Genomic DNA, 22554 nt, shown 5'->3' with positions numbered 1-22554 from the left:
GCGGGACCAAGCACAGATTTCAGCTTTCCTGAATCAGAGTTAGACCAACATCCAGGGGATGTGGTTCTCCTGCTTCACCAAAAAAAGATGGTAAATTGACTTCCTGGTTAAAGTGGAAGGGGAAAGACACCTTATGGTTAAAACGGTCTGGGGATTTTAGGTAAGGCTCCTCAACTACAAAGCCTGCAGCTCCGATACCCTTTTCATAGAGGTTGTAGCAACCAGAAATATGATCTTCGGGGTTAGATTGCAGAGTGTAGCCAATTCTGTAAGACAGAAATGAGGCCTTGATAGAGCTGAGGACCATAGGCAAGTTCCAGTCAGGGAACAATGGTTTTCTGGCAGGTCTTTAACTTCATGCAATCCTTTAAGAATTGCATCACTAAAGGGTTAAGGGCTCCTTATACCTCTGTGTGGACAAGGCTGAACTTTGGACTTTAAACACCTAAATCCCTGTCCAGCCCCAGTTGTAAGAACTGCGGAATCTTGGCTGGTTTTTGTGATAAAGGACTCCAGGTTTTTGCTCTGTGAGATCTGCAAATGTAACCTATATTCTCTGGTAAAGCCTCGTACACACGCACAGTTTTCTCAGCAAGTAAACCGTGTGAGTGTGTACGAGGCTATGAGGTTTCTCGTCAAGAAAACTGCCCAGAATCTAGATGAGAAAAATAGTGAACCTGCTCTCTATTTTCTCGTTTTGATTCTCGGCAGTGTTTTCCTGCCGAGAAACCCGAGCATCTGTATACTTACCTGTTGCCGTGGAAACCCAAGCATGCTCGAAATGACTTTGAAGCATGCACGGTAGCTTTCAAGGCATAGGTAGGGTGTAGCAAGATGGTGGCGACGGCATCATAGTTGATGACATCACTGCATTCATGCCATTCAAAAGAATGGCGGTTCTTTTGAATGGCCCATGTGTATACTCTGCCAGCAAGAGAATCTTGCCAAGAATCTCATCAGGAAAAACAAAGTTTTGTGTACAGGGCTTAAGTCTTATTCATGGAGACCTCTCTGGCTTGACACAAGGTAGCCACTAAGGAGGGCACATGGATCTTCAGCGTACAGGAGAAAAGCTCCATAAAGAAAGCATCTTAATGATGCCTGAGTAATTTGATCACAGTGTAGCCAATGGACGTTATTTTAATTGTTTCGGTAAGTCATGAGGGCTGATCCCATGTTGCGTCAGTCGGCTCAGTTTTTGGTACCATTGAAATCATGGTGGGAAAGGGGATTGTTAACTAGTGTTTTTAACAGTGTTTAAGATAACTAACCTAGAAGCTAAAGTAAAACATCTAAATAACCAGGTGATAAGATTAAAGTATTTTGTTTGCTTACTCAATATACTTACTACCTATTGTATTTTACTTAGAATAACAATTAAGTGACCAATAGTTATGGCTACCTTCCTATGTAAAGTAACCCTAGTATTCCAGGGAATATGGGGAATAAATAAAGGATAACTGGGATAATGGTGGTTTAAAAGGATGTAAGTTAGGAGTAGATGCATATGCATCCAACTCCTGTTCTACAATCATACAATGAGTGTTTTACTGACATTTGTTATGAATATATAGATTCATGGAAAGAGTCACCCCAAGGGACATTGGGAGAACGAAAAGAGGTTAACAAAAATAAGGCATTGAGTTTATAGTGAGCATAACCTTGCTTCGGTTATGGGACTATGAAAAAGGCCTACTTTTATTCGACCAGACTTTTGAAGAGCCAAATTTGGGGTAGTTCAATAATAGGAGAGTATAACTGGTATAGTTCCTTGTCCATGGAATCTTCTGGCATTACATACTATGTTCTGCGGTGATCCGATGTCCAGTGATGCTGCAGTCTCCACTCCACACGAAACCCCCATGATGCGTAAGAGGGGGCGGGGTCCGGCAAGCAGGCTTACTCCGGCAAGCGGGCTTACCCAATGACGTAGGCGGGGGACCCCGCCCAGTGACGTCACGGGGCAGGGTCCCGCGTCCACGTCATTGTGCAAGCCCCTGCTTTCTCCGGCAAGCGGGGCTTACCCAATGATGTGGGTGGGTGACCCTGCCCCCTCTTACGCGTCATGGGGGTTTTGTGTGGAGTGGAGACTGCAGCATTGCTGGACATCGGATCACCGCGGGACATAGGATTACAACGCTGGAATGTTTTTTATTTTTTATTCTTTTATTTTTAAACTGTGTCTTTGTTTTTTTTAAATTTTTTACACTTTCTTTGTGAAATGGTAGGGGTACAATGTACCCCGTTACCAATTCACATAGGGGGGCTGGAATACAGGGGGTCCCCTTTACTAAAGGGGGCTTTCAGATTCCGATAAGCCCGCAGACCCTCCACAACCACCGGGCAAGGGTTGTGGGGATGAGGCCCTTGTCCCCAGCAACATGGGGACATCCTCCCCATGTTGAGGGCATGTGGCCTGGTACGGTTCAGGATTGAGGAGCGCTCTCTCGTCCCCCCTTCTTTTCCTGGTATAAGGATAAGGGTCTGGTATGGATTTTTAGGGGGAACCCCATGCCATTTTTTTTTTAGGTTTGGCGTGGGGTTCCCCTTAAAATCCATACCAGACCTGAAGGGCCTGATATGGAATTTGGGGGGACCCCCATGCATTTTTTTTTTTTTTGCTTCGGGATTCCTCTTAATATTCATACCAGACCCGAAGGGCCTGGTAATGGACTAAAGGGGGAACCCATGCCGTTTTTTTCAATGACTCTTATCTGTATTGCTGGGACCCGACAATTCATTATAGTTGCGAGTAGTTTTAAATGACTTTTTTCATTTAGAAATGTCATTTTGTGCAGGAACTTTTCTAAGCACTTTACAGGCATACTATAGATACCCCCCAGGTACAAGATTTAAAGGAATATTTCACTTTTATTTTTTCACTTTAAGCATTATTAAAACACTTTTACATCGACAGAATGGCACGGCTGGGCAAATGGGCTATATATACGTCCCCTTTAATTTGCCGGCCTTGTGGTCACGCATGTGACCCGCGGACTCGATGTCCGCCAGTGTCCCGCAGACTTTATATCCGCCGGTGTCCCGCGAACGGGTCACAGAGCTGCAGAACGGGGAGAGGCAAGTGTAAATGTGCATCTTCCCATTCTGTCTAGTGACACTGTCACTGATCATCTGTTCCCTGTCATCCCCCAGCCCATCCCCTACAGTTAGAAGCACTCTCTAGGTCACACTTAACCCCTTCAGCTCCCCCTACAGGTTAACCCCTTCACTGCAAGTGTAATTTTTACAGTAATCAGTGCATTTTTAAAGAACTGATCGCTTAAAAATGACAATGGTCCCAAAATGGTGTCAAAAGTGTCCGATGTGTCCGCTATAAAGTCGCAGTCATGATAAAAATCGCTGATCGCCGTCATTACTAGTAAAAAAAAATATTAATAAAAATGCTGTAAAACTATCCCCTATTTTGTAGACGCTATAACTTTTGCGCAAACCAACTAATTAATAAAAAACGCAGAGGTGATCAAATACCACCAAAAGAAAGCTCTATTTGTGGGGGAAAAAGGAACGTCAATTTTGTTTGGGAGCCACGTCGCATGACCAGGCAATTGTCGGTTAAAGCGACGCAGTGCCTAGTCGCAAAAAGTGGCCTGTTCTTTGACCTGCGAAATGGTCTGGGGTTCCTTCCATAGACTTTTAAAGGGTGTTCCGCGACTTTCTAATTTGCCATGAACACCCCAAATTGTTCGCTATTCGGCAAACGGGCGAACAGCCAATGTTCAAGTCAAACTCATGTTCGACCCGAACATAAAGCTCATTCCTTTTAAGGACCCAGTGGGCAAAGGACTAGAAATCCTTTTCAAGTCTCTCCTCTCCTAGTTAGCCATGCTCTGCTACTTGTAATTGCTTTTATGTTAATTTGACAAAACTGGGGTTTGGGCCAAGGATATGTCTAAGGCCTCCCAAACAATCTTAAGTGATCTTTTGGTTTAGCATCTATTGGGGCTCCTGACTGAGCAATTTCTATATTGCTCCTGGTAGACCCTCCATGGTCCCTTCCAGATCGTCCAGTTCTTCTGTTCCAAGGACCAGGTCACCCTAGAGTTCCCGGGCTCCTGAACACTGGTGATAGCCTGTGATTGGTTATCACAGTGATCAGTCACCGTACAGCCAACCCCTGTGGTTTTGACTTCTACTTTGAATGGAGAAAAAGAAACGCTGTATGTTTTTTTCCTGCTTGCTAGAGGAGAACAATGTAAATATATATATATATATATATATACACTGCTTCAAAAAAATTTAAGGAACTCTTTGAAAACACATCTGATCTCAATGGGGAAAAATATCATGCTGGATATCTATGCTTTGTAACATGTTAGGAATGAAAGGATGCAACATCGTTTGATGGAAATTAAATCAACCTACAGAGGGCTGAATTCAACCCCGAAAATTAAAGTAAAAAAAAATATGCTGTAGGCTAGTCCATTTTGCTGAAATTTCATTGCAGCAACTCAAAATTGTACTCTGTAGTTTGTATAGCCCTCACATGTTTGTATGTGTGCATGACAACGTCGGGGCATGCTCCTAATGAGATGACGAATGGTGTCCTGGGGTATTTCCTCCCAGATCTGGAACAGGGCATTACTGAGCTCCTGAACAGACTGAGGTGCAACCTGGTGGCATCAGATGGACCGAAACCTAATGTCCCAATAGTGTTCTATTGGATTTAGGTCAGGCGAGCATGGGGGGGCGTTCAATGATACCAATTCTTTCATCCTCCAGGAACTGGCAGCATACTCTTGTCACATGAGGCATTGTCTTGCACCAGGAGAAACCCAGGACCCACTGCAACAGCGTAGGGTCTGACAATGAGCCCAAGGATTTGCTTCCGATACCTGCTGGCAGTCAGGGTGCCATTGTCTAGCCTGTAGAGGTCTGTGTGTCTCTCCATGGATATGTCTCCCCAGACCATCACTGACCCACTACCAAACCAGTCATGCTGAACGATGTTACAGGCAGCATAACATTCTCCATGGCTTCTCCAGACCCTTTCACGCCTGTCACATGTGCAAATGGTGAACTTGCTCTCGTCTGTGAAAAGCAAAGGGCACTAGTGGCAGCCCTTCCATTTCTGGTGTTCAATGGCAAATGCCAATTGAGCTCCACGGTGCCAGGCACTAGAGGATGTCTGGCTCTCAGGCCACCCTCAAAGTCTGTTTCTGATTGTTCGTTCAGAGACATTCACACCAGTGACCTGCTGGAAGTCATTTTGTAGGGCTCTGGCAGTGCTCATCCTGTTCCTCCTTGCACAAAGGAGCAGATATCAGTCCTGCTGATGGGTTAAGGACCTTCTACGGACCTGTCCAACTCTCCTAGAATAACTGCCTGTCTCCTGGTATCTCCTCCATGCTCTTGAGACTGTGTTGGGAGACACAGCAAACCTTCTGGCAATGGCACGTATTGATGTGCCATCCTGTAGGAGTTGGACTGCCTGTGCAACCTCTATAGGGTCCAGATATCACCTCATGCTACCAGTAATGAAACTGACCCTAGCCAAATGCAAAACTAGCGAAAATGAATCAGAAAAGATGAGTATTTTCGGGGTGTCTTTGAATTCAGCGCTCTGTAGTTTGATCATTTTCATTACCATCAAACAATGTGGCATCCTTTCCTACCTAACACATTACCCAGTTCATATCAGTATAGATATCCAGCATGATATTTTTTCCCATTGAGATCTGATGTGTTTTCAAAGTGTTCCTTTAATTTCGTTGAGCAGTGTTTATGTGTGTGTGTGTGTGTGTGTGTGTGTGTATGTGTGTGTGTGTGTATATATATATATATATATATATATATATATATATATATATACACACACATACACATATTAGTATAATTCTGAAATTTAATATCAGTGTCAGTTAGTGTCAGTGTTTTAGGTAGTAATTATTTTAATTCCTCTATTAATCTTTGAAAAATAAAAAGTATATTTTGTATTGCAGAAAGAGATATATTTTTAAAATGTATCTAAACCCAAAAATGAAAGGGTAATATATTGCAGCCTACCAGTTCTTAGATGTGGCGGCTGCATTTGTTTTCTTTTTTCTGCCAGTAACACACTCCCAGTACTGTATAACAAACTCACTTGCCCTTCTGTATTAGCACAACAGAAACAAGATAAGATTATGGAACCCCTCCCCTCTCAATATTATAGAGGGATGTAGTTCTGTAGTCTTCATAGAACAATGTAACAATGTAATATAAAACAGTCGGCACAGGCAATGAGCACATGAAGTTGCTAGCGCACAATATTTCCAGCAAGATCAACATATTTTTGGAATTTATCAAACAATTATAAGAAAATAATTTCAATATGGATGCTTAGGGCCAGATTCACAAAAGAATTACGCCGGCGTATCTATTGATACACCGCATAATTTTAAATTTCCTGCGTCGTATCTTTGTTTTGTATCTACAAAACAAGATACGACTGCATCTGGGATCGATCCGACAGGCGTACGTCTTAGTACGCCGTCGGATCGTAGATGCATTTTTTCCGCCGGCCGCTAGGTGGCGTTTCCGTCGAATTCCGCGTTGAGTATGCAAATTAGCTAGTTACGGCGATCCACAAACGTACGTCCGGCCAGGGCACTTTTTTACTTCGTTTGCGTTCGGCTTTTTCCGGCATATAGTTACCCCTGCTATTATGAGGCGTACTCAATGTTAAGTATGGCCGTCATTCCCGCATCGAATTTTGAATTTTTTACGTTGTTTGCATAAGTCGTTTACGTTCATGTCAAATCCAATACGTCCTTGCGACGTAATTTGGAGCAATGCACACTGGGATATTTTAGGGACGGCGCATGCGCCATTAAAAAAAAAAACTTAAAAAACGCGGGGTCAAGACAAATTTAAATAAAAACACGCCCCCAACATCCCCATTTGAATTACGCGGCCATACGCTGCAACACATACGTTACGCCGCCGGAAATAAGGGCGCACGTTCTTTCTGAATACAGAACTTGCGCCCAAAGTTACAGCGGTGTAACGTATGGGGGATACGTTACGCCAGCAGAAAGATCCGCTGATCTTTCTGAATCTGGCCCTTAGACTTAGAAATTCTCCTATCCAAGCCACTGCTCTTCACTGACAATTGAAGCCCAGGAGGGATTCCTGGTATCCACGTTTATTTCTAAGGGATATCTGCATATCTACCAGCATGACATTGACAGTGCTTGCCTTAGAGCCACTCCTTTAATGCCTTTCACCCAATAGCGCTTAGTAATAAAGAGTGCAATAAACATGGATACCAGTGCTCCCTCTAGTGTGTGTTGGCTTAATTTTTAAGCCAAATGCTTTTAATGGTATATTAAACAAGAGTTCAGAGAAATTCTTTGTCATGGTTTACATATACTGTATTTTAAATTCATTATTTGAGTTTTTTCTTCGAATTGCATTGTGCTTATTATATTTTATTTTAAAAAGATACAACTGTTTATTTAAAAAGTTTAATCCTCAAGGGCAGCTATTTCTTTAACTACCTTTTCAGTTATGTATTTTTTATTTTATCAGATTAATTTGGGAAAATAGGCCTTGGTAGGAGCCTATTTGAAATGGTGTTTCTCAGGATAGCACTAACTCTAAAATGGGTCTGAGAGCCAATGACATTAGTGTGGGCATCATGATCCAATGATATCGCCTAATGTAGCAGTCCTCGCATGCTGTTTCTGTGCATGCAGATTGTTCCCATGGTCATCTCTTTACAGCGGGGGCAACAGCTTACCATTGTCCGCTGAGGCCTCTGAATCTCTACTGCAAATGTAAGTCCCATATGTTTTTTTTTTTTTTTGGCCCAGTAATAGTTGCACCATTTTTCTTAGTGGAATTTCTTTTTGTAAGAAGTGACGTAAGGGCTTTTTTAAAACTAAAACTAATTTTTAACTGACCACAAAAGTACTTTCCTTAATGCATTGGCTATGTTTTAGATATTGTAAATTTCTCTAAACCTTGACAAATGTAAGAGTGTAGAATGAATTGTCCTAAATAAATATCATTTACTCTCTTTCAGTAACTATGAAGCTTTGGACCCACTAAATGTAAAGGAGAATAACAAAAAGGTCAGTTTTTTCCTTTTTCCAGTAATGCAGAAATACCCTTTTATACTAACATATTTTTAGCTAAATTCTGTCTATTAACTTGTAGGCATATGATGGCTTTGCAGTTCTTGGGATACCACCACTTCTATCCCCATCTGACATGTTACTTCGCTCTGTGCCAGACAAGCTCATTATTCTCACATACCTCTGTCAAATTCGATCTCACTTCACAAGCGTTTACTCCACTGCTACAGCTCAAACTCTTCATGTGGATGCGGATAAGCAGAAACATGACATGGTTTCAGAACTACAGGGGGACTTTAACATCAAGCAACACAATATTACTCCTCAAGATCAAGATATTATCCCAGCCTCTGGGGAATACAGTGTTAAACCCACACCCATGAATGAAAACACTTTTGTAAATGTAAACCTTGATAAACAAAATCTTCCAGACCTATCCTCTGATGAACAACAATTGAACATGTCCACTCCTGCATCTCAGGGAGAATTAAGTGCTATATCAGATAAAAATGAAAGAATAAAGCAATCAATGCATGAAAATAAGGAATATGCACCCAAACTAAAACATAAATTGGAAACCATGCCTGAGATACAGAATAAATATGAAGGCCATCCTGACAAACAAGAATTGGCAACATCTACTCCTGTAGACAGTTTACCAAAATACTCTTTTTTGGAAAAACAAGCTGCATTTTCTATGGCAGAACAAAATACTAAAATTTGTACCGTTCCTCAGAAAAAGGACATTACAAATACAGAGGAAGAAAATATATTAGGTATTGTCAAAGGGACAAATAATTCTGGAGTTGTTCCACCTCCTCGTGTTAAGAAGAGACTAAGTGTTAATGAAGGTTTAACAGAGTTAAACCTTGAAGAGGGAGAAACCTCCCTTCAGTCAGGAACTGTTCCAGTTGCTCCTCCACGTAAAGGAGGAGGCCTAGGTCACCTTCGAGATGCCGACCTTGTGAAGAAAAGGCGTTCTCTTATTCGATCTCAGTCTCTTTCACAAGAAGAGGTCAGTTTTTTTACTTTGATTCTCTTTTTCATTAATGTAATGCTTTCTTTTGTTTAATTTCTTTGCTCCTTTTGACAAATTAATTCTTATTTTGATTTTTGCAACTACAGGAAATGGATCTCACACTAAAAAGTCACGAAACACCTTCGAGACCCTCTTCCCAAATTGTGAATGGTAACTGATATACAAATGCATCATGTTGGCTCTGTTTTAATTTGTTTACTGTGTGTGATTGTTAACTAGGGCTCTATGGAAAAACATGAGTATTACCATCTAACATGAACTCAGTTGACTAGGAATTAGTCAATTATAAAGATACATATAGTCTTCATTACAGCTATCTGTCTGAAGGTCTTGTAAAGCATTAAGTCCTGTAAATTTTTACACCAGATATAACAGACAGGACTGGCTTTTGGCATACGGCATGATAAGCACAAACCTACAGGTGACACCTTATGAGGTGCTAGTCCTTGTCTTTTGAGGAGCTGCAGGCTTAAAACAACTTGAAAAGTGGAAAAAACATATAGTGGAATATATTTAACCCCTAATTAGACCAGAATACTGAATTACCCTTAATCAGCCCTAATTAACTCCCCCCCCCCCCGTCTACTTTTCGATAATTATTGCTACCCCTTTTATGTTAATTATTTTTGTTAAATTGTTATGCTTAATAGCTAGCATAGAAAATATAATAATTTTTGCAAGACAATAGTGCTGAAAGAAAATCTTGTTTGCCCCCTCCCCCCTAAATAAAGATAATGGGGGAGATGTACGAAATCTGGTGCAGCTGTGCATAGTAACCAATCAGCTTCTAGGTTTTATTGTCAAAGCTTAATTGAACAAGCTGAAGTTAGTCGCTAATTGGTTAGAATGCACAGTTGCACCAGATTCTGTGTGCGCCAGTTTTAGTAAATCTCCCCCACTGTATGAATTACTTTAATGACAACATTATTGCTAGATAGTTAGACCCATAGCTTGAATCTAAATAATGCTCTGGTCCATAAGGAAATATGCAGGTGAATTAGCTGAAGTAGCTAAATCTGCCCGCATCATCAGCACCCATTACCAATTAGTACATTCAAAATTGTTAGTTTTTTTCTGCACATTGTTACAGGGATAAAGGCGTGGCCTGTTTATGGACAACCATATGTGCTGCTATTAGGCTCCCAATATGTAAATCAGCCCTGCAAACAGTGGTTTTAGAATTTTACTTTCAGTTTATGTTAAATTACTTTACAGCATCTCACAAAAGTGAGTACAACCCTAACATTTTTGTGAATATTTTATTACAAAAATGTGAGGGGTGTACTCACTTTTGTGAGATACTGTACATTGTGCATGCAAAGATCTAATGTGTTCTATCCTTTTTATGCTACATTTTCATTATTTTTTTAACCCAGGGTTTTTCACCCTTAATCTACTCAGTCACAGAGTTTTTTTGTTTGTTTTTTTGGTCCAGAGATGTCTTCGTTCTATACCCTTTAGTGTTTTAGATATTGCTAATAATTTTTTTCCAGGACAGATAGTGTTTTATTTATTAGTAGATCTGTATACATATATTCTTAGTTCCTAGGGTGGGTGTTTGAAAGAAATAGTGAAAACATAGAAAAAAATGAGTTATTACCTGTTAACACACTTTCCAGGCTCCTCCCACCTAGCGCAGGAATCCACATTATTTAAGGCATGCACCACAGTAAACCCTCAGTTATGAGATGATGTTTTGCTTGCATCTATATAGCAAGGTTACTTTGCAGTATAAGCAATTAAACTCAGACCTCTGCAGTGTGTAAATGTGCTATTACTATACAAAAATGTTGTACATACAAAACGATTACAATATTAGGAATACAGTACAAGACTGACAGATATCCATAGCAAATACAAATCAAGGCGAACAGATATCTATAACAAGCAAAAGGCCTAGCAAATAAACAGTAACATCGTTCCTGTTAAGCCCTGTTTTTTCAGGAACCTTATGTAAATACTGAACTCTGCTCTCCAGCTGTGGAATCTGCACCTCAGCCCCAACCATCCTCTCATTGGGTGTTCTTTTGGCTAATGGCCTAGAATTTAACAACATGACTGCCTGTGTGAGGACCCGATTCCACCCCCTTAGTGTGTGGGTGTAAGCTTGCGTATATGGTCCCTCAATAGCCCGTTGTATCTTTCAATCAAACCAGCTGCCTGTGGATGGTATGGGATGTGGCACAACAAGTACACTCCAGTGAGTCTTTGGCCCATTGCTGTACTGTTGATCCAGTGAACTGTGAGCCGTTATCACTATGGGCTTGTTTGGGACAACCATAAGCAACGTCAAGTTTCTGGAGCAGGCTACCACTCTGTTATAGTTCTCAAAGTCTGGGACCAAGGGCACAAGGTCATGCGTCAACATGCCCCAATTTTATGGTGCGAGAGTAAGCTTCCTTCCAGATGTAGTCCCAAACTTCCTTGCCTCCCCACACCACCTTTTCATGAATCATCCAATCATTGGACTTCCATGTGGGCATCCAAGTTGTCAGTCCTTTAAAAACCGCCCAGCTGTCAGTGTGAATAGTGACATGGGAAGAAGGATCATCCTAAAGAGTCATCACTACAGCGTTCAACTCTGCATACTGACTGGACCCTTCAATTTCAATCTCCTGCGGGACTTTGTCTGTACTTGGGTTGTAGGCTGCTACTGTCCATTTACGCCCAGATGAGGTGACTATGGCTTAACTATCAGTGAACCAGGCTGACTCATGTCTTCTAAAATTGACTCTAAGGATGGAGCCTCTTGAATGGGGGGTGACTGGAGCACAGGAATTTATTTTTCTGGCTGGATGCTGGTAAAAGTAACAAACCCTACCAACTGTTTTAACATGTCTCTGACATCCCCAGCTGCAATACCCCCTCTTTCTTGAAGGTACCACTTCCATTTCATCAGTGTCTGGTTTTGGGCTACAGCTGCCCTAGTGGTCAGTCCATTATCTCTCACCCACCCTGTCATTGGCAATGCAGTATGAATGGTGACTGTGTCCTTTCCTGTAATGGTTTCTACATGTTGAAGTGCTGTGTAGGCCCCAAACAGATACTTCTCTAGGGGCGTGTATCTCTTCTGTGTCCCTGTCAGTTGTTTGGACCAAAATCCTATGGGTATTGCTCTCAGTCCTTTCTTTTCATTTGGCTGCCACAGACTCCAAGATATGGTACCATCCTGCTCCACTACATCCAGCTGAAATGGTACTCCTTGTCTCACGGGTCCTAATCCCTGATGCTACAAAATGGCTTCTTTAGCAGACAGGAATGCGGTACCCTGCTCTGAACCCCATGAGAACTCTTTTTCCTTGTAACATTCTACATAGGCCTCAGATTCAGTCCAATATGTGGGATATTGTGGGATTCTGGAGGTCAATCGATCTCCAGAATCCCACAACTCTAATGAACTTATGTGGCTCCTCTTTGGTAATAGGGGGTAAGGATAAGCATCAGAACTTGCGAACAGGCAAAAAATGTGTTTGAACACGGTTAAAGTCTATGGAACATGAAAAATCAAAAGTGCTAATTTTAAAGACTTATATGCATGGTATTGTCATAGAAAGTGTTTGGGGACCTGGGTCCTGGCCCAGGGGACATGTATCAATGCAAAAAAAAGTTTAAAAAAACTGAAGTTTTTTCGGGAACAGTGGGCCAGATTCAGGTAGAATCGGCTTACTCTGCGGCGGCGTAACGTATTACATTTACGTTACACCGCCGCAAGTTTTACGGGCAAGTGCTTGATTCACAAAGCACTTGCCTGTAAAGTTGCGGCGGCGTAGCGTAAATCCGCCCGGCGCAAGCCCGCCTAATTCAATTGGGGCGGGGACCATTTAAATTAGGCACGTTCCCGTGCCGAACGTACTGCGCATGGTCCGTCCCTAAAATTTCCCGACGTGCATTGCGCTAAATGACGTCGCAAGGACGTCTTTCTTTAGACGTTAACGTAAATGGCGTCCAGCGCCATTCACGGACAACTTACGCAAACGACGTGAAATTTCAAATTTCGACGCGGGAACGACGGCCATACTTAACATTGGCTAGACCACCTAGGGGGCAGGTTTATTTTTACACCGCGTATCTTTACGGAAACTACGTAAATTTACAGCGACGGGTAAAGCGTACGTTCGTGAATCGGCGTAACTAGTCATTTGCATATTCTACGCCGACAGCAATGGAATCGCCACCTAGCGGCCGGCCTAGAATTGCAGCCTAAGATCCGACGGTGTAAGTCACTTACACCTGTCGGATCTTAGGGAGATCTATGCGTAACCTGATTCTATGAATCAGGTGCATAGATACGACAGTCGTATCTCTTTTATAAATCTGGCCCAGTGATTTTAATAATGCTTAAAGTGAAACAATAAAAGTGAAATATCCCTTTAAATTTCGTACCTGGGGGTGTTTATAGTATGCCTGTAAAGTGGAACATTTTCCCCGTGTTTAGAACAGTACCTGCGCAAAATGACATTTCTAAAAGAAAAAAAAATATTTAAAACTACTCGTGGCTATAATGAATTGCCTGGTCCCGCAATACAAATAAGTCATTGGAAAAAAATTGCATGGGTTCCCCCTCCAGTCCATTACCAGGCCCTTTGGGTCTGGTATGAAAATTAAGAGGAACCTGAGCCAAAATAAATAGATGAGGGTGGGGCCACCTGTGACATGCGTGGATGACCCCCCCCTCTCTGATGCCACCCCCCCTGATGCCACTGGGGTTTTCTGTGGTTTCCCATGGAGTCAGAGGGGGCGGAGTCACGGGTAATAGATGGTGGTGTACAGTAGTCTGGAGATGATGGGGGTAATAGATGGTGGTGGGACAGTAGTCAGGAGATGATAAAGTAAAAATATGGCGGTGGACAGTAGTCAGGGGATGATGAGGGCAATAGATGGAGATGAGGTTAATAGATGGTGGTGTACAGTAGTCGGGCGATGATGAGGGTAACAGATGGAAATTATGAGATTAAAAGATGTGGTGGGACTATAGTCGGGAGATGATGGGGATAATAGATGGAAATGATGAGGTTAATAGATGGTGGTGGGACAGTAGTCGGGAGATGATGGGATCGATAGATGGAGAAGATGGGGGTAATAGATGGTGATGTACAGTAGTCTGGAGACAATGGGGTAATAGATGGTGGTGGACAGTAGTCTTCAGATGATGGGAGTAAAAGATGGAGATGGTGGTGTACAGGAGTCGGGAGATGATGAGGGTAATAGATGGAAATGGTGGTGGACAGTAGTCTGCAGATGATGGGAGTAAAAGATGGAGATGGTGGTGTACAGGAGTCAGGAGATGATGAGGGTAATAGATAGAGATGAAGACATTAATAGATGGTGGTGGGACAGTAGTTGGGAGATGATGGGGGTAATAGATGGTGGTGGACAGTGGTCGGGAGATGATGGGGGTAATAGATGGAAATGGTGGGGGTAATATATGGAGATGATGAGGTTAATAGATGGTGGTGTACAGTAGTCGGGAGATGACAGGGGTAATAGATGGAGATGATGAGGGTGGGCGGGGTCACCCACGTACATCACGGGTGGCCCCACCCTCAGCTATTTAAGAGCTGTCACGGCGGGTGCAGCGTCATTCGACAGGATCCACCTATGAGGCATCAGTAGCGCCTTTTTTTCGGTATCGTCGGGTCGAGAATGTACATCGTTGGAATTAAATTTTTTTCCTTTTTTAATAAAGGACTTGTCCCAAGTGGTCTCTTGTGTTTTTTAACATTTTTTACACTTTTTTTGTGAGATGGTGGGAGTACAATGTACCCCGTTATCAATTCACATACGGGGGCCGGGATCTGGGGTTCCTTTGTTAAAGGGGGCTTCCGGATTCCGATAAGCCCCCCGCCTGCAGACCCCCACAACCACCAGGCAAGGGTTGTGGGGATGAGGCCCTTGTTCCCATAAACATGGGGACATGGTGCTTTGGACCCCAAAGCATGCTCCCATGTTGAGGGCATGTGGCCTGGTACGGTTCAGGGAGGGGGCACTCTCTCGTCCCCCCTCTTTTCCTGCGGCCTGCCAGGTTGCATGCTCGGATAAGAATCACGTCGGAACTACTCCCTAAGATACGACGGATCACTGCCTACGACGTGAACGTAACCTATGCCCAGCCCTATTCACGTACACTATTTACGTAAACGGCGTAAAATACGACGGCTGTGTTCCCTGGTTGATACCTTTAGCATGAGTTGCGCCTCATATATGGGGAATAAATTTACGGTGGACCTACGACTTACGTAAACCGTGTATATTATGCGCCGGGCGCAAGTACGTTTGTGAATCGGCGTTTCTCCCTTATTTGCATATGTGCATTGAAAATCAATGGGAGCGGCAAATGCGCCCAACGTAAATATGCGCCCCTGATACGACGGCGTAGGCAAGTTACGTCGGTCGTAGGAAGCCTATTTTTAGGCGTATCTCAGATTGTGGGCACGGCGCACAGATACGACGGCACAAAGTTACACTTACTGGGCCAGATTCAGATAGGAGATACGACGGCGTATCTCCTGATATGCCGTCGTATCTCTAAGGCCGGCCGGTCGTATCTATGCGACTGATTATAGAATTAGTTACGCATAGATATCCCTAAGATCCGACAGGTGTAAGTGACTTAAACCGTCGGATCTTAGGCTGCAATTCCAGGCCGGCCGCTAGGTGGCGCTTCCGTGTCTTTTACGCGTCGAATATGCAAATGAGCATTTACGCTGATTCAGAAACGAACGACCGCCCGGCGCTTTTTTTTACGTCGTTTGCGTTCGGCTTTTTCGGGCGGAAAGTTACCCCTGCTATAGCGCGGCGTATCCTATGTTAAGTATGGCCGTCGAGTTTTGATTTTTTTACGTCGTTTGCGAATACGGCCGGACGTAATTTACGTTAAAGTCGAAACCAATGACGTCCTTGCGACGTCATTTGGAGCAATGCATGCTGGAAAAATTTCCGGACGGCACATGCGCTGTTGGATCGGCGCAGGGACGTGCCTGATTTAAATAGTACACTCCCCCTAGCCGCGGAATTTTAATTCCGCCGTGGGGATTTACGATACGCCGCCGCAAGTTTTGAGGTAAGTGCTTTCTGAATTAAGCACTCGCCTCAAAAACTTGCGGCGGCGGATCGTAAATCAGATAGGTTACGCGGATCTAAAGATCCGCTAACGTATCTGAATCCGGCCCACTTGGCGTATCTCGAGATACGTCGGCGTAAGTGCTTTGTGAATCCGGGCCTTTATGTCTAACACAGTATAATATTCGCCTGGCTCTTTAGTAGTTTTCTTAATTAAGATGATATCAGGTACAGCTGACTTCAATGGAGGTGCCATTGGGGCAGATTCAGATAGAGATACGATGGCGTATCTCCTGATACGCCGTCGTATCTATGAGTTCCGTCGGTCGGATCTATGCGCCTGATTCATAGAATCAGGTTCCGCATAGATCTCCCTAAGATCCGACAGGTGTAAGTGACTTACACCGTCAGATCTTAGGCTGCAATCTCACGCTGGCCGCTAGGTGGCGCTTCCGCTTGTATACGCAAGGAATATGCAAATGAGGAGTTACGCCGATTCAGAAACGAACGACCGCCCGGCGCATTTCTTTTACGTCGTTTGCGTTCGGCTTTTTCCGGCGTATAGTTACCCCTGCTATATGCGGCGTATCCTATGTTAAGTATGGCCGTCGTTCTCGGGTCGAATTTTAATTTTTTTACGTCGTTTGCGTAAGTCGTTCGCGAATACGGATGGACGTAATTTACGTTCACGTCGAAACCAATGACATCCTAGCGATGTCATTTGGAGTAATGCACGCTGGGAAATTTAGCGGACGGAGCATGCGCAGTTTGTTCTAAAGATCCGCTGACCTATCTGAATCTGGCCCACTGTGTTTAGACCTCTGTAATCCACAGTCATTCTATATGTCCCATCAGCTTTCTTTACTGGGAACACTGGGGACGAGAAAGGACTTACAGCAGGTCTAGGGACCCCTACTCTCAACAGTTCTTTAATTTTCTCCCCAATTTCTTTGTGGCCTCCAGGAAGTCTGTACTGCTTGAGACAGACTGGTTTCTTTGGTGGAGGAATGTAGACAGGGATCCATTTTGCATGACCTCTGACCACAGCCTTCACCGCCCTAACCAGATATGCGTTTATCAGAATACCTGAATGTAAATGTACCCCTTTCAGTCTGAATTGACTGACCTTGAAGTACATCCATCCCAAGAATATTTTCGGGGTAACTCTGATCCCTTGCCAATAGCCTATTTCAGCCGTGTCCTAACTGCTGGTGTGATTTGCCCTCTCAAACTTTCTACATAAAGCAATTTTTTGTGATGGGAGGGATTTCCTTGCAAAAGTGTATCAACTAAAGCCAATACATGTGTAGGATTAGATGACTTCCCCCACCATACAGTGCCAGGTGCATATGGGTGTCGGTCTCCTGCTGTCGCTGTCCTCACTGCTATTACAGGAGGCCCACCTATCCTTCATAAAAGAAAAGGAAGCAACAGTTTATGGTTCCAATAGAACCGAACAGGATTATCATCAAGAGCAGCAGGATAAATCCTAATGGTAGCAAGCAGTGAAAGCAAGGTCCAGTTGTTACTGTTGCTATACTTGCAGAGGTATATTCTTTGGGACTGATATGAGCATTTCACAGTGCTAGCAAGAAAGTAACTGGAGTGATATCGTAGAAAATAACAGGAAGCAGAGCTGCATTTAGCTAAAGCTTATAGGATCTGTCAATTTCTCCTGTGTGCATGTCATGTACCAGGCTGGAGGCTGAGGTGATGAGAGGGCTCCACTTGCGTGCAGAGAACCCCTGGAGTTGGAGACAGAGGGTGCTTTGCCCAGAGATGCACGGGTTGCCTGCCGGTGAAGCTGTCTGATGGTTTCAGAAGCAGACACCCAGGAGCAGAGAAGGTGGTCACAGCTAATGGTTCCCGGGAGGTACTGGCGGATCTTAACAGGTGGAAAAGTCATCAGAAGCCAGGCCGGGGGTCAAACACAGGAAGGCAGTCAGAAGCAGAGGCTGGAGGTGTTGTGATCAAGCCGGGGTCAAACACAGGAAGTCAATCTGGAACAGGCAAGGAGCAGGTCCGTGAAACAAGCCGGGTTCAGAGCCATGAGAGAAGCTTCAGCAGGTCAGGCTAAGCCAGGTCAGTAACAGGTAATCAAACAGGAGCAAGGAACACAGGATACAGAGCTGACGATAATCCAGTGCTTTTTGAGAGCAACTGGAGTCCTTATATAGTCCAGCAAAACACTGGTAATTGGCACGTTTTGCGTACGCACGTTAGCCATTGGTTACGCGCCAATTGCTAATGTACATGCTTGGATTAGCTCAACCATAATGGATTTTGGCATATGTGCCAGTTCTTCTCCGGTTTCTTTCAACCTATACAGATGCATTACAAAAACAATGGGTATGAATCCTCTGCTGGTAAACATGATAAGAGAATCCTCCACCACACACACAATGTGCTTACCAGAAAAGATGGACCTCTCTGTGGGAGAAGGTCACGTGAGCATGTATCCAACAAGAGATAATACGAAATGATCCATGCAGCAGGAGTGTCTCCAAACAGGTGAGCAGCAAAACCAGGGCTGGCCTGCAGTGTCCATGGTCTCCACTAAAAGTTGCTGGTTGAAATCGCATTTGAGTGCATGACCAAAAAAAATCAAGGAAACTATCTAAATGGCCTCCGTATGTTTATTTGAATAAAAGGAGGGGGACATATAAAAAGGTATATGCTGATGGTAGCACAGGGATAAAACAAAAATATTGAACAAGAGGGGAAGCTGAATATATCAATCCAGCGGAGAGATGACAGCAGGTGACGTCCCTGCATAAGCTCCTCTTCCCGTACGCGGCGTTACGTCCTGGTTGGACTTTGTCAGCGGGGGTCAGATGCATGATTAGCAGTACCCAGTTTCAAGGGTATGGAAACACAGCCCAAACCATTTTTTCTGGTTGATTCTATGTTCAACACTGAATGCCTAAACTTTGTCTAGAAAGATGTCTACACTTAGAAGTAAACTTGTGAGGTATTAACTACAATGCTACTCTTTTGTTTTAATTCTTTTTTTGTCTTTGTGTTTTATAATGTTTTTTCTAGATTTTTATTTGTCTTCTTGTTTTGCTACAGAACAATCTGCATCTACAGATGTTTCCTTTTCTGCCAGTGAAGTTCCCACAACTGAAGCTCCAGTGAAAGAGGAGGAGCCTATGGTATGACAATATTTATACTGCATATTTCCCAAATTTTTTACAGTTAGTGAGATAAGACAGAGGGAGAGCTATAGACTGGGGGGTATGATAGTCACAGAGGGGGTCGTAAAACTGTTGGGAGTGAGAAATCCCACATCTAAATTCAGGCTGTTATATTCCGTGTCAAATAGAACTATCATCAGTTCAGGAGTTTACCTTTACTGAATAGTTTTGAATAGTTTTGAAGACATTGAGGTCTTCCATAGTGTGGTCCGGTTAAGAGAAATGATGCCCCACAGGCAGGGTTGGTGCAAGGAATTTTTCCTATACAGGCGAAGGTGCAAATGAAGAAAAAAGCCGACAGGGGTTATAACCCTCTTTTTTTGCCATTAGTTCTACTTTAAAGTCGCAAAAGTGTTCTGATGTGTAATATGATACAGTGTTGTACACATAGCAATGTACAAGGTTTACCTTTAAAGTGGTAGTAAAGTCTGCTTTGAGATTTTTACCTACAGGGAAGTCTATAATAAGGCTTACCTGTATGTAGGCCCAGATTCTCGTAGAATCGCCTATCTTTAGGCTGGCGTAGCGCATCTGAGATACACTACGCCGCCGTAACTTAGAGCGGCATGTCCCGTATTCTCAAATAACTTGCTCTTTAAGTTACGCCGGCGTAGTGTAACTGGGCCGGCGTAACCCCGCCTAATTCAAATGTGGAAGTGGTGGGCGTGTTTTATGGAAATTAATCGTGACCCCACGTATTTGACGCTTTTTTCGAACGGCGCATGCGCGCGCATGCTCAATATCACAGCGAATTTTAAAATTAAATTGCGCCCGCTCAATGCCTAGTCGGCGTGAACGTAACTTATGTCCAGCCCCATTCACGGATGACTTGCGCAAACTATGTAAAACGTGAACATTTTTACACTGTTCCGACGTCCATACCTAACATTGGTATGCCTCATCTACGCCTCATAGAGCAGGGGAAACTTTACACCCAAAAAAGCCTAACGTAAACGACGTAAAAAAATGCGCCGGCCGCACGTACGTTTTGAGAATCGGCGTAGCTAGCTCATTACCATATTAGACGCGTTAATCGACAGAAGCGCCACCTAGCAGCCAGCGTAAATATGCAACTTCGATACGAGGGTGTAAGAGACTTACGCTGGTCGGATCTAAGACAAATCTATGCGTAACTGATTCTAAGAATCAGGCGCATAGATACGACGCCTCAAACTCAGAGTTACGACGGCGTATCTGGAGATACGCCGGCGTAACTCCTACGAGAATCTGGGCCGTACTTTTTCGGAGAAATCCCTGGATGCATCTGGTGACGTCAGAGCCTTGTGCTGAAACCGAGGGCTCCCACACACACACACGTGCGGGAGTGACGTCATTGCAGCTCTGGCCGCTCATACAGCCTCAGGCCACAAACCCAGAAGAAAGACCGGAGGAAGATGGAAACCATGTCAGTTTCAGCAACATAAGATCCTTTGCTCGTTAGCATTGGATGAGGTACACAACATTTCTGGAGCTACAGCTATATGATTCTGTGATATTGAAGGTCCCTTTTGTGTGTGACACTTTTAGATGGATTGATGGATTGATTTGTCCATCTAAAAGTGCAGACTTTTTCTATCAATGTGCAATTAATTAAAATAAAATAGTGCCAATTTGTGCTAAGAGTCAAAAATATATGCAAATGTATGCAACAATGTCCTCCAAATTTGTGAATATATATTTAGTGCCAACTCTTCACCAAATCTGGTTTATAACACACATGCTATGGAGTGATCCTTTAAAGTGCTCACTCTTCAAACTGTACTGAACTCCTATCAGAATAAAAAGTTCTAGATGTGTGTAATCGAACTATGCATGCTGCCTGGACATTTATAATCATCATGCAGTGAGGACTACAAAGAACTGCATGGCTTGTTACAAGTGGATTTACCAGATTGTATTCTGAGCTCAAAGGATTAATTATAGAAGGGACTCTTCCACTGCTGAATGATAATATTCCCTTTGCATAGCTAATGGACTCCCCTTTGTGTAGTTACAGCATCCTGTCAGGTGTATGCTGAGGGGAGTATGTGGATAATTGTTTTAAAGGTTAATTGAATTCTATTGTCTGATCAAGTCATGAAGGTTGGAGCCGAACGTCTAGAGACTGATTGATTCAAGGGAATGTCATTATTTCAAAGTATGTGTGTGAAGGGGGGGGGGGAAGAGAGTGTCATTGTTCATGTAAGTTTGTAACCATATAAAAAGCGAGGTGAAATGTGCAATAAAAGACAGTCTTGTTTGACCCTTCAACGTAGCCTTGTCTCGTGCGGGAAGGGGAATTCTCTCTCTCTCTCTGGATCTATTGGACGGGGATACCGGCGGTACTTGCATATCGCAGCTTGCCAGGGAAAAGGACTTCTCCAACGGCTGAGACCCTCTCCCTAGCTGGGTAGCCGTTACATTGGTTGGCAGCACTGGGATGGTCCTTTTATCCAAAGAGCAAGTGCTGAATGGAGTCGCAGTACGCCAGGCTGAAAAGATCCACACTAAAAGATCTATTGGAGAGTCGTGGTAGGAGCGCCAGCAACAGACCACGGAGGGAGCTGATAGCTGACCTGCTGGAGCTGGACGAAATGGATGGATTCATGGAAGGAACGGAGCCCCTTGCACCTGTCAGCGAGGAAGATGTAATTACTGGGATTGTACAGCGGAGATTATCCTTGTATCCAGAAACGTCCGTGGAACTAATCAACCAGCTGTTCCGGGAAGCAATGGAGGAGATACAAACGAAGAGGGGACAAGAACTGGAACTGGTAAGAGCGAGACAGCCCATTACACCTGCAGTTCCTACCCCCCCACCCGCGGCTAGAGGAAAGAAAATACCGTTCACTGCATTTAAAGCTTTTGTAGAAAGTGAGGAGGAAATCGATGGATATTTGGCGGATTTTGAGAGGCAGTGCTCACTACACCAGGTACCACCAGACCAATGGGTCACTATTTTGTCAGGGAAATTGTCGGGGAAAGCCAATGAAGCCTTTCAGGCTCTCGCTCCAGAGGATATTTTACAATACCAGCAAGTTAAAAAGGCGCTGCTAACCCGATACGCTGTAACTCCAGAAGCCTACCGCCGTCGCTTCCGGGAGTCCAAAAAGAAGGCTGTGGACTCCCACATGGAATGGGCCAACCAGTTACAAAGGGTGGCATCCCTTTGGGTCCAAGGGTGCAAGGCCAACACCGGGGA

General features: G+C 43.7%; 1 protein-coding gene across 5 annotated transcripts in view; it reads left to right on the top strand.

Moving 5' to 3' along the window:
* Nucleotides 1-22554, top strand: part of LOC120917489 (EH domain-binding protein 1-like) — a 468369-nt gene that overhangs the window by 399940 nt on the left and 45875 nt on the right. For all 5 annotated transcript variants that reach the window (XM_040328818.1, XM_040328816.1, XM_040328817.1 and 2 more), the window contains 4 exons: nucleotides 8027-8075; nucleotides 8161-9093; nucleotides 9204-9267; nucleotides 19249-19331. In XM_040328818.1, the coding sequence (XP_040184752.1) occupies nucleotides 8027-8075; nucleotides 8161-9093; nucleotides 9204-9267; nucleotides 19249-19331 (1129 nt within the window). The remainder of the gene's footprint in view (nucleotides 1-8026; nucleotides 8076-8160; nucleotides 9094-9203; nucleotides 9268-19248; nucleotides 19332-22554) is intronic.

This window comes from Rana temporaria, chromosome 11, assembly GCF_905171775.1.
Source record: "Rana temporaria chromosome 11, aRanTem1.1, whole genome shotgun sequence".
NCBI classification, from domain to species: domain Eukaryota; kingdom Metazoa; phylum Chordata; class Amphibia; order Anura; family Ranidae; genus Rana; species Rana temporaria.
The sequence above is the reverse complement of the archived record's forward strand: the minus strand, read 5'-3'. Positions and strand labels throughout refer to the sequence as shown.